The sequence below is a fragment of the Hyla sarda genome, chromosome 6 (genome assembly GCF_029499605.1).
Source record: "Hyla sarda isolate aHylSar1 chromosome 6, aHylSar1.hap1, whole genome shotgun sequence".
Lineage (NCBI taxonomy): Eukaryota > Metazoa > Chordata > Amphibia > Anura > Hylidae > Hyla > Hyla sarda.
The window spans coordinates 255112775-255127715 of record NC_079194.1 but is presented as its reverse complement, the minus strand read 5'-3'; the positions used below and the strand labels follow the sequence as shown (position 1 = coordinate 255127715).

At 39.0% G+C, this 14941-nt stretch overlaps 1 protein-coding gene and 1 long non-coding RNA gene across 4 annotated transcripts in view; one reads left to right on the top strand and one right to left on the bottom strand.

Annotated features, from left to right (window-relative positions):
• CDHR5 (cadherin related family member 5) overlaps window positions 1-14941 on the top strand; it is a 137863-nt gene that overhangs the window by 18221 nt on the left and 104701 nt on the right. For all 3 annotated transcript variants that reach the window (XM_056527002.1, XM_056527001.1, XM_056526999.1), the window contains exon 2: window positions 1918-2081. In XM_056527002.1, coding sequence (XP_056382977.1) covers window positions 1918-2081 — 164 coding nt within the window. The remainder of the gene's footprint in view (window positions 1-1917; window positions 2082-14941) is intronic.
• The window catches only part of LOC130276945 (uncharacterized), a 153850-nt gene that overhangs the window by 124171 nt on the left and 14738 nt on the right, over window positions 1-14941 (bottom strand). The window lies entirely within an intron of this gene.

The window sequence follows — 14941 nt, the reverse complement described above, 5'->3', positions numbered from 1 at the left end:
GGAAGCCCGCACACAGTGTTCGGAGTAATGAACTTCCAGACACTGTGAGCGGAGCTCCGAACTGCAGGGCAGCGCACAACCCCTTTAAACGTATACATTTTCCTGCATGTAGTTATGATTTTTTTCAGAAGTGCGACAAAATCAAACCTATATAAGTAGGGTATCATTTTAACTGTATGAACCTACAGAATAAAGATAAGGTGTAATTTTGACCAAAAAATGCACTGTGTAGAAACGGAAGCCCCCAAAAGTTACAAAATGAAATGTTTTCTTCAATTTTGTCACACAATGATTTTTTTTTCCGTTTCGCCATGGATTTTTTGGTAAAATGACTAAAGTCACTGCAAAGTAGAATTGGTGGCGCAAAAAATAAGCCATCATATGGATTTTTAGGTGCAAAATTGAAAGTGTTATGATTTTTAGAAGGTGATGAGGAAAAAATGAAAATGCAAAAACGGAAAGGGGTTAATACTTATCCCCCGCCCCCCCCCCCCTATGTATTCCTATATGTACTCCCTTATGAGTCCTTAAAAAATGTTTTCCCACAATTGACTTGGATAAGTGGGGGAGACTCTCCCTCTCTGTCCACAGGTGGCTTAACACATATTTGTTGTTGCAATAGAGGGTTCTACAGAAAACCAAATCCTTGTACTGCAAGCGTTACATTGTATATACTGTACATGTTTTAAAATTGAAGTCAAAAGAATGCTGCTGTTTTAGAGGCTATAACATTTGCAGCATTATAGTTATGGTTATGTGCTACAGTGACATTTCAGAGGGGATACTGGTAGGTCAGCTTTCTGCCAGGCCCGTCGCTACAGGACAGGCAAACCAAGCAATTGCTTGGGGCCCCGAGCTGGCCCAGGGGGCCCCGAGCAGAGCCGATGCTTGTCCTGCCGGGCCGTCCTCCTGCCCCTATCCCAATTCGGCAGCTCGCCCTGTCGGCCGTCCGGGCCAGTAGTGCGAGAGCCTGGAGACTAAAGCCCCTCCTGTCTCTTACACTTCTCCGTTCACGCAGTGTGAGCCACAGGGACGCCATCCACGGCAGGCCGGCGTGATGACATCACACCATCGGAGATCACGTTCCCGTGGCTCACACTGCATGAACGGAGCAGCGTGTCAGAAAGGTGAGAGCTACTCGTACACTATGGTACAGGGGAATTATTAAAGCGGGGGGGGGGGGGGTGCATTATATGTGGGGGGCACAGGACAGGGGGCATTATATGTGGGGGCACAGGACAGGGGGCATTATATGTGAGGGGCACATGACAGGCCCCCCCTGTCATGCGCCCATATAATGCCCCCCTGACATGTGCCCATGAGTTATAAGGCCCCTCTGTCATGTGCCCCTCACATATAATAACTCCTGTCCTGTGCCTCTCACATATAATGCCCACTGAGGGGGCAGGACAGGGGGCATTATATGTGAGAGGAACATGACGGGGGCATTATATGTGAGGGGCACAGGACATGGGGCATTATATGGGGGGGCACAGGACAGGGGGTATTATATATGAGGGGCACATGACAGGGGGCATTATATGTGAGGGGCACATGACAGGGGGGCATTATATGTGGGGGGCACAGGAAAGGGGGTATTATATATGAGTGGCACATCACAGGGGGGCATTATATGTGAGGGGCACATGACAGGGTCCCCCCCCCCCGTCATGTGCCTTTATAATGCCCTCCTGACATGTGCCTCTCCCATATAATGCCCCTCTGTCATGTGCCCCTAACATATAATGCCCCCCTGACATGTGCCCTCCCTTATAATAACCCCTGTCCTGTGCCCCTCACATATAATGCCCGATGTGGGGAGGGGGGGCCCTCTATGTCTATTTTGCTTGGGGCCCCCAAATTCCTTCAAACGGCCCTGCTTTCTGCTGTAACATTGTCATTGTTTTTTTTCTACAGCTTGCAGGGCCTTTGACTCAGCCCCATCTATTGAAGAAGATGCACCAATAGGCACAGTGGTAACAAGAATAATTCTTGATCCTGACCATACTGTGGAAGTTAACACTCCAAAATTTGCAATAAATGAACTAAATCTGGTTTTAGCTGAAGCAGTAGATTATGAGGTAAGACAATGTAAACGCACAGAATTGTTTACTTCAAAGGAATGGACGATCGGCACAGCTTCTCAGTTTCGGCATATATCGGAGGCAGGGCTGTTTGAAGGAATTTGAGGGCCCCAAGCAAAATGGACATGGAGGCCCCCCCCCCCTTGATGTTCACGCACGTCACGCACTAGGGTCGGCTTCAGGACCTAGTAACGCCGGCCCTTGAATGCTGGGAGCGCGACGTGAGCGAACGTCGATACGAGGCCCCCACATTAGGTGCAGCACAGTTCCCCCACGTTAGGTGCGGCACAGTTTCCCCCACAGTTCCCCCCACGTTAGGTGCGGCACAGATTCCCCCACGTTAGGTGTGGCACAGCTCCCCCACATTAGGTGCGGCACAGTTCCCCCACGTTAGGTGCAGCAGAGTTCCCCCCACATTAGGTGCAGCAGAGTTCTCCCCACATTAGGCTAGCAGTGTTCCCCCACATAAGGTGCAGTATAGTTCCCCCACATTAGGCAGTATAGTTCCCCACATTAGGTGCAGTATAGTTCCCCACATTAGGTGCAGTACAGTTCCCCACATTAGGTGCAGTATAGTTCCCCCACATTAGGCAGTATAGTTCCCCACATTAGGTGCAGTATAGTTCCCCACATTAGGTGCAGTATAGTTCCCCACATTAGGTGCAGTATAGTTCCCTACATTAGGTGCAGTATAGTTACCCACATTAGGTGCAGTATAGTTACCCACATTAGGTGCAGTACAGTTCCCCCACATTAGGTGCAGTATAGTTCCCCACATTAGGTGCAGTATAGTTCTCCCCACATTAGGTGCAGTATAGTTCCCCATATTAGGTGCAGTATGGTTCTCCCCACATTAGGTGCAGTATAGTCCCCCACATTAGGTGCAGTATAGTTCTCCCCACATTAGGTGCAGTATAGTTCTCCCCACATTAGGTGCAGTATAGTTCTCCCCACATTAGGTGCAGTATAGTTCTCCCCACATTAGGTGCAGTATAGTTCTCCCCACATTAGGTGCAGTATAGTTCCCCACATTAGGTGCAGTATAGTTCTCCACATTAGGTGCAGTATAGTTCTCCACATTAGGTTGGCAGTATAGGTTACCCCACATTAGATGCAGTATAGTTCTCCACATTAGGTTGGCAGTATAATCCCCCACATTAGGTGCAGTATAGTCCCCCCACATTAGGTGTAGTATGTTCCCCCACAGACATACAGCCTCCAGCCATACAGTGTATGGTTGGAGTCTGTATGCCTGTTTACTGCCCTACTTCAGTGTTCTGACCACTGCTCCTCTGGTCCGGCCACCATAGCAGTAGGTCCTGGAACTGGAGGAGCAGTGGTCGGAGCACTGAAGCTGATGTGCCGCTGATCACTTACCATGCTGGCCAGCGCATGTCCTGTTCGCTGCTCTGCTCCTCCACATTGCTTTCCAATGGGTGCACGCACGGGACAGGGCAATTGCCCCGTTTCCCCCCCCCCCTGGATCTGCCACTGCATGCATTATATACACACACAACACACTGTACACATTACATACTGTACATGCATGCTTCATACACACACACACCATACTGTATACATTACATACTGTACATGCATGCTTCATACACACACAGATACTGTACACTTTACATACTCTACATGCATGCTTCATACACACACAACACACTGTACACATAACATACTGTACATGCATGCTTCATACACACACAACACACTGTACACATTACTTACTGTACATGCATGCTTCTTACACACACAACGCACTGTACACATTACATACTGTACATGCATCATACACACACTGTACACATTACATACTGTACATGCATCATGCACACACATACACACTGTACACATTACATACTGTACATGCATCATACACACACACACTGTACACATTACATACTGTACATGCATCATACACACACATACCGTACACATTACATATTGTACATGCATCATACACACACATACTGTACATATTACATACTGAACATGCATCATACACACACACATACTGTACATGCATCATACACACACATACTGTACACATTACATACTGTATATGCATCATACACACACACACATACTGTACACATTACATACTGTACATTCATCATACACACACTGTACACATTACATTCTGTACATGCATCATACACACGCACTGTACACATTACATACTGTACATGCATCATACACACACATACTGTACACATTACATACTGTACATTCATCATACACACACACTGTACACATTTCATACTGTACATGCATGCTTCATACACACACACACCATACTGTATACATTACATACTGTACATTCATGCTTCATACACACACAGATACTGTACACATTACATACTGTACATGCATGCTTCATTCACACACAACACACTGTACACATTACATACTGTACATGCATCATGCACACACACACACTGTACACATTACATACTGTACATGCATCATACACACACACACTGTACACATTACATACTGTACATGCATCATACACACATACCGTACACATTACATATTGTACATGCATCATACACACACATACTGTACACATTACATACTGTACATGCATCATACACACACACATACTGTACATGCATCATACACACACATACTGTACACATTACATACTGTACATGCATCATACACACACACACATACTGTACACATTACATACTGTACATTCATCATACACACACTGTACACATTACATTCTGTACATGCATCATACACACGCACTGTACACATTACATACTGTACATGCATCATACACACATACTGTACACATTACATACTGTACATTCATCATACACACACACTGTACACATTTCATACTGTACATGCATGCTTCATACACACACACACACACCATACTGTATACATTACATACTGTACATTCATGCTTCATACACACACAGATACTGTACACATTACATACTGTACATGCATGCTTCATACACACACAACACACTGTACACATTACATACTGTACATGCATCATACACACACTGTACACATTACATACTGTACATGCATCATACACACACTGTACACATTACATACTGTACATGCATCATACACACACACACACTGTACACATTACATACTGTACATGCATCATACACACACACACACTGTACACATTACATACTGTACATGCATCATACACACACATACTGTACATGCATCATACACACACATACTGTACACATTACATACTTTACATGTATCATAAACAAATACATACTGTACACATTATATACTGTACATGCATCATACACATACACACATACTGCACACATTACATACTGTACATGCATGCTTCATACACACACAACACACTGTACACATTACATACTGTACATGCATGCTTCATACACACAACACACTGTATACATGACATACTGAACATGCATCATACACACACTGTACACATGACATACTGTACATGCATCATACACACACTGTACACATTACATACTGTACATGCATCATACACACACTGTACACATTACATACTGTACATACATCATACACACACACACTGTACACATTACATACTGTACATGCATCATACACAACCATACTGTACATGCATCATAAACACATACTGTACACATTACATACTGTACATGCATCATACAAACACACATACTGTACACATTACATACTGTACATGCATCGTACACACATACTGTACACATTACATACTTTACATGCATCATACACACATACTGTACACATTACATACTGTACATGCATCATACGCACACACACATACTGTACACATTACATACTGTACATGCATCATACACACACATACTGTACACATTACATACTGTACATTCATTATACACACACTGTACACATTACATACTGTACATGCATGCTTCATACACACACTGTACACATTACATACTGTACATGCATGCTTCATGCACACACAGATACTGTACACATTACATACTGTACATGAATCATACACACACACACACTGTACACATTACATACTGTACATGTATCATACACACACATACTGTACACATTACATACTGTACATGCATCATACACACACACACACTGTACACATTACTTACTGTACATGCATCATACACACACACACACTGTACACATTACATACCGTACATGCATCATACACATACATACTGTACACATTACATACTATACATGCATCATACACACACATACTGTACATTACATACTGTACATGCATCATACACACACACTGTACACATTACATACTATACATGCATCATATACACATATACTGTACACATTACATACTGTACATGCATCATACACACACACTGTACACATTACATACTGTACATGTCTCATACACACACACTGTACACATTACATACTGTACATGAATCATACACACACATACTGTACACATTACATACTATACATGCATCATACACAGACATACTGTACACATTACATACCGTACATGCATCATACACACACACTGTACACATTACATACTGTACATGTCTCATACACACACACTGTACACATTACATACTGTACATGCATCATACACACACACTGTACACATTACATACTGTACATGTCTCATACACACACACTGTACACATTACATACTGTACATGAATCATACACACACATACTGTACACATTACATACTATACATGCATCATACACAGACATACTGTACACATTACATACTGTACATGCATCATACACACGCTGTACACATTACATACTATACATGCATCATATACACACATACTGTACACATTACATACGGTACATGCATCATACACACACGTTGTACACATTACATACTGTACATGCATCATACACACACACTGTACACATTACATACTGTACATGAATCATACACACACATACTGTACACATTACATACTATACATGCATCATACACAGACATACTGTACACATTACATACCGTACATGCATCATACACACACACTGTACACATTACATACTGTACATGTCTCATACACACACACTGTACACATTACATACTGTACATGCATCATACACACACACTGTACACATTACATACTGTACATGTCTCATACACACACACTGTACACATTACATACTGTACATGAATCATACACACATACTGTACACATTACATACTATACATGCATCATACACAGACATACTGTACACATTACATACTGTACATGCATCATACACACGCTGTACACATTACATACTATACATGCATCATATACACACATACTGTACACATTACATACGGTACATGCATCATACACACACGTTGTACACATTACATACTGTACATGCATCATACACACACACTGTACACATTACATACTGTACATGAATCATACACACACATACTGTACACATTACATATTATACATGCATCATACACACATACTGTACACATTGCATACTGTACATGCATCAGACACACACACACACACACACTGTACACATTACATACTATACATGCATCATATACACACATACTGCACACATTACAAAATGTACATGCATTATATACACACAGCACACATACTGTACACATTACATACTGTACATGCATCGTACACACACATACTGTACACATTACATTCTTTACATGCATCATACACACACATACTGTACACATTACATACTGTAAATGCATCATACACACACACACATACTGTACACATTACATACTGTACATGCATCATACACACACATACTGTACACATTACATACTGTACATTCATTATACACACACTGTACACATTACATACTGTACATGCATGCTTCATACACACACACTGTACACATTACATACTGTACATGCATGCTTCATACACACACAGATACTGTACACATTACATACTGTACATGAATCATACACACACACTGTACACATTACATACTGTACATGTATCATACACACACATACTGTACACATTACATACTGTATATGCATCATACACACACACTGTACACATTACATACTGTACATGCATCATACACACACACACACTGTACACATTACATACTGTACATGCATCATACACATACATACTGTACACATTACATACTATACATGCATCATACACACACATACTGTACACATTACATACTGTACATGCATCATACACACACACTGTACACATTACATACTATACATGCATCATATACACACACACACTGTACACATTACATACTGTACATGTCTCATACACACACACTGTACACATTACATACTATACATGAATCATACACACACATACTGTACACATTACATACTATACATGCATCATACACAGACATACTGTACACATTACATACTGTACATGCATCATACACACACTGTACACATTACATACTGTACATGTCTCACACACACACACTGTACACATTACATACTATACATGCATCATACACAGACATACTGTACACATTACATACTATACATGCATCATACACAGACATACTGTACACATTACATACTGTACATGCATTATACACACACACGCTGTACACATTACATACTATACATGCATCATATACACACATACTGTACACATTACATACTGTACATGCATCATACACACACGTTGTACACATTACATACTGTACATGCATCATACACACACACTGTACACATTACATACTGTATATGAATCATACACACACATACTGTACACATTATATATTATACATGCATCATACACAAACATACTGTACACATTACATACTGTACATGCATCATACACACACTGTACACATTACATACTGTACATGTCTCATACACACACACTGTACACATTACATACTGTACATGAATCATACACACACATACTGTACACATTACATACTATACATGCATCATACAAAGACATACTGTACACATTACATACTGTACATGCATCATACACACACACACGCTGTACACATTACATACTATACATGCATCATATACACACATACTGTACACATTACATACTGTACTAGCATCATACACACACGTTGTAAACATTACATACTGTACATGCATCATTCACACACACTGTACACATTACATACTGTATATGAATCATACACACACATACTGTACACATTACATATTATACATGCATCATATACACACATACTGCACACATTACATACTGTACATGCATTATATATACACAGCACACATACTGTACACATTACATACTGTACATGCATCGTACACACACATACTGTACACATTACATACTGTACATGCATCATACACACACACACATACTGTACACATTACATACTGTATATGCATCATACACACACATACTGTACACATTACATACTGTACATTCATTATACACACACACTGTACACATTACATACTGTACATGCATGCTTCATATACCCACACACACTGTGCACATTACATACTATACATGCATCATATACACACATACTGCACACATTACATACTGTACATGCATTAAATACACACAGCACACATACTGTACACATTACATACTGTACATGCATGATATACACACAGCACACACACTGTACACATTACATACTGTACATGCATTATATACACACAGCACACACACTGTACACATTACATACCATACATGCATCATATACACACATACTGCACACATTACATACTGTACATGCATTATATACACACAGCACAAATACTGTACACATTACATACTGTACATGCATTATATACACAGCACACACTGTACACATTACATACTGTACATTCATCATACACACACACACTGTACACATTACATACTGTACAAGCATCATACACACACACACTGTACACATTACATACTGTACATGCTTCATACACACACATACTGTACACATTACATACTGTACATTCATTATACACACCCTGCACACATTACATACTGTACATGCATGCTTCATACACACACACTGTACACATTACATACTGTACATGCATGCTTCATACACACACAGATACTGTACACATTACATACTGTACATGAATCATACACACACTGTACACATTACATACTGTACATGTATCATACACACATACTGTACACATTACATACTGTACATGCATCATACACACACACTGTACACATAACTTACTGTACATGCATCATACACACACTGTACACATTACATACTGTACATGTCTCACTAACACACACTGTACACATTACATACTGTACATGAATCATACACACACATACTGTACACATTACATACTATACATGCATCATACACAGACATACTGTACACATTACATACTGTACATGCATTATACACACACACGCTGTACACATTACATACTATACATGCATCATATACACACATACTGTACACATTACATACTGTACATGCATCATTCACACACACTGTACACATTACATACTGTATATGAATCATACACACACATACTGTACACATTACATATTATACATGCATCATATACACACATACTGCACACATTACATACTGTACATGCATTATATATACACAGCACACATACTGTACACATTACATACTGTACATGCATCGTACACACACATACTGTACACATTACATACTGTACATGCATCATACACACACACACATACTGTACACATTACATACTGTATATGCATCATACACACACATACTGTACACATTACATACTGTACATTCATTATACACACACACTGTACACATTACATGCTGTACATGCATGCTTCATATACCCACACACACTGTGCACATTACATACTATACATGCATCATATACACACATACTGCACACATTACATACTGTACATGCATTAAATACACACAGCACACATACTGTACACATTACATACTGTACATGCATGATATACACACAGCACACACACTGTACACATTACATACTGTACATGCATTATATACACACAGCACACACACTGTACACATTACATACCATACATGCATCATATACACACATACTGCACACATTACATACTGTACATGCATTATATACACACAGCACAAATACTGTACACATTACATACTGTACATGCATTATATACACAGCACACACTGTACACATTACATACTGTACATTCATCATACACACACACACTGTACACATTACATACTGTACAAGCATCATACACACACACACTGTACACATTACATACTGTACATGCTTCATACACACACATACTGTACACATTACATACTGTACATTCATTATACACACCCTGCACACATTACATACTGTACATGCATGCTTCATACACACACACTGTACACATTACATACTGTACATGCATGCTTCATACACACACAGATACTGTACACATTACATACTGTACATGAATCATACACACACTGTACACATTACATACTGTACATGTATCATACACACATACTGTACACATTACATACTGTACATGCATCATACACACACACTGTACACATAACTTACTGTACATGCATCATACACACACTGTACACATTACATACTGTACATGTCTCACTAACACACACTGTACACATTACATACTGTACATGAATCATACACACACATACTGTACACATTACATACTATACATGCATCATACACAGACATACTGTACACATTACATACTGTACATGCATTATACACACACACGCTGTACACATTACATACTATACATGCATCATATACACACATACTGTACACATTACATACTGTACATGCATCATACACACACGTTGTACACATTACATACTGTACATGCATCATACACACACACTGTACACATTACATACTGTATATGAATCATACACACACATACTGTACACATTATATATTATACATGCATCATACACAAACATACTGTACACATTACATACTGTACATGCATCATACACACACTGTACACATTACATACTGTACATGTCTCATACACACACACTGTACACATTACATACTGTACATGAATCATACACACACATACTGTACACATTACATACTATACATGCATCATACAAAGACATACTGTACACATTACATACTGTACATGCATCATACACACACACGCTGTACACATTACATACTATACATGCATCATATACACACATACTGTACACATTACATACTGTACTAGCATCATACACACACGTTGTAAACATTACATACTGTACATGCATCATTCACACACACTGTACACATTACATACTGTATATGAATCATACACACACATACTGTACACATTACATATTATACATGCATCATATACACACATACTGCACACATTACATACTGTACATGCATTATATACACACAGCACACATACTGTACACATTACATACTGTACATGCATCGTACACACACATACTGTACACATTACATACTGTACATGCATCATACACACACACACATACTGTACACATTACATACTGTATATGCATCATACACACACATACTGTACACATTACATACTGTACATTCATTATACACACACACTGTACACATTACATACTGTACATGCATGCTTCATATACCCACACACACTGTGCACATTACATACTATACATGCATCATATACACACATACTGCACACATTACATACTGTACATGCATTAAATACACACAGCACACATACTGTACACATTACATACTGTACATGCATCATACACACACTGTACACATTACATACTGTACATGTCTCACACACACACAGTACACATTACATACTGTACATGAATCATACACACATACTGTACACATTACATACTATACATGCATCATACACAGACATACTGTACACATTACATACTGTACATGCATTATACACACACACGCTGTACACATTACATACTATACATGCATCATATACACACATACTGTACACATTACATACTGTACATGCATCATACACACACGTTGTACACATTACATACTGTACATGCATCATACACACACACTGTACACATTACATACTGTATATGAATCATACACACACATACTGTACACATTATATATTATACATGCATCATACACAAACATACTGTACACATTACATACTGTACATGCATCATACACACACTGTACACATTACATACTGTACATGTCTCATACACACACACTGTACACATTACATACTGTACATGAATCATACACACACATACTGTACACATTACATACTATACATGCATCATACAAAGACATACTGTACACATTACATACTGTACATGCATCATACACACACACGCTGTACACATTACATACTATACATGCATCATATACACACATACTGTACACATTACATACTGTACTAGCATCATACACACACGTTGTAAACATTACATACTGTACATGCATCATTCACACACACTGTACACATTACATACTGTATATGAATCATACACACACATACTGTACACATTACATATTATACATGCATCATATACACACATACTGCACACATTACATACTGTACATGCATTATATACACACAGCACACATACTGTACACATTACATACTGTACATGCATCGTACACACACATACTGTACACATTACATACTGTACATGCATCATACACACACACACATACTGTACACATTACATACTGTATATGCATCATACACACACATACTGTACACATTACATACTGTACATTCATTATACACACACACTGTACACATTACATACTGTACATGCATGCTTCATATACCCACACACACTGTGCACATTACATACTATACATGCATCATATACACACATACTGCACACATTACATACTGTACATGCATTAAATACACACAGCACACATACTGTACACATTACATACTGTACATGCATGATATACACACAGCACACACACTGTACACATTACATACTGTACATGCATTATATACACACAGCACACACACTGTACACATTACATACCATACATGCATCATATACACACATACTGCACACATTACATACTGTACATGCATTATATACACACAGCACAAATACTGTACACATTACATACTGTACATGCATTATATACACAGCACACACTGTACACATTACATACTGTACATTCATCATACACACACACACTGTACACATTACATACTGTACAAGCATCATACACACACACACTGTACACATTACATACTGTACATGCTTCATACACACACATACTGTACACATTACATACTGTACATTCATTATACACACCCTGCACACATTACATACTGTACATGCATGCTTCATACACACACACTGTACACATTACATACTGTACATGCATGCTTCATACACACACAGATACTGTACACATTACATACTGTACATGAATCATACACACACTGTACACATTACATACTGTACATGTATCATACACACATACTGTACACATTACATACTGTACATGCATCATACACACACACTGTACACATAACTTACTGTACATGCATCATACACACACACACTGTACACATTACATACTGTACATGAATCATACACACATACTGTACACATTACATACTGTACATGCATCATACACATACATACTGTACACATTACATACTATACATGCATCATACACACATACTGTACACATTACATACTGTACATGTCTCATACACACACACTGTACACATTACATACTGTACATGAATCATACACACACATACTGTACACATTACATACTATACATGCATCATACACAGACATACTGTACACATTACATACTGTACATGCATCATACACACTGTACACATTACATACTGTACATGTATCATACACACATACTGTACACATTACATACTGTACATGCATCATACACACACACTGTACACATAACTCACTGT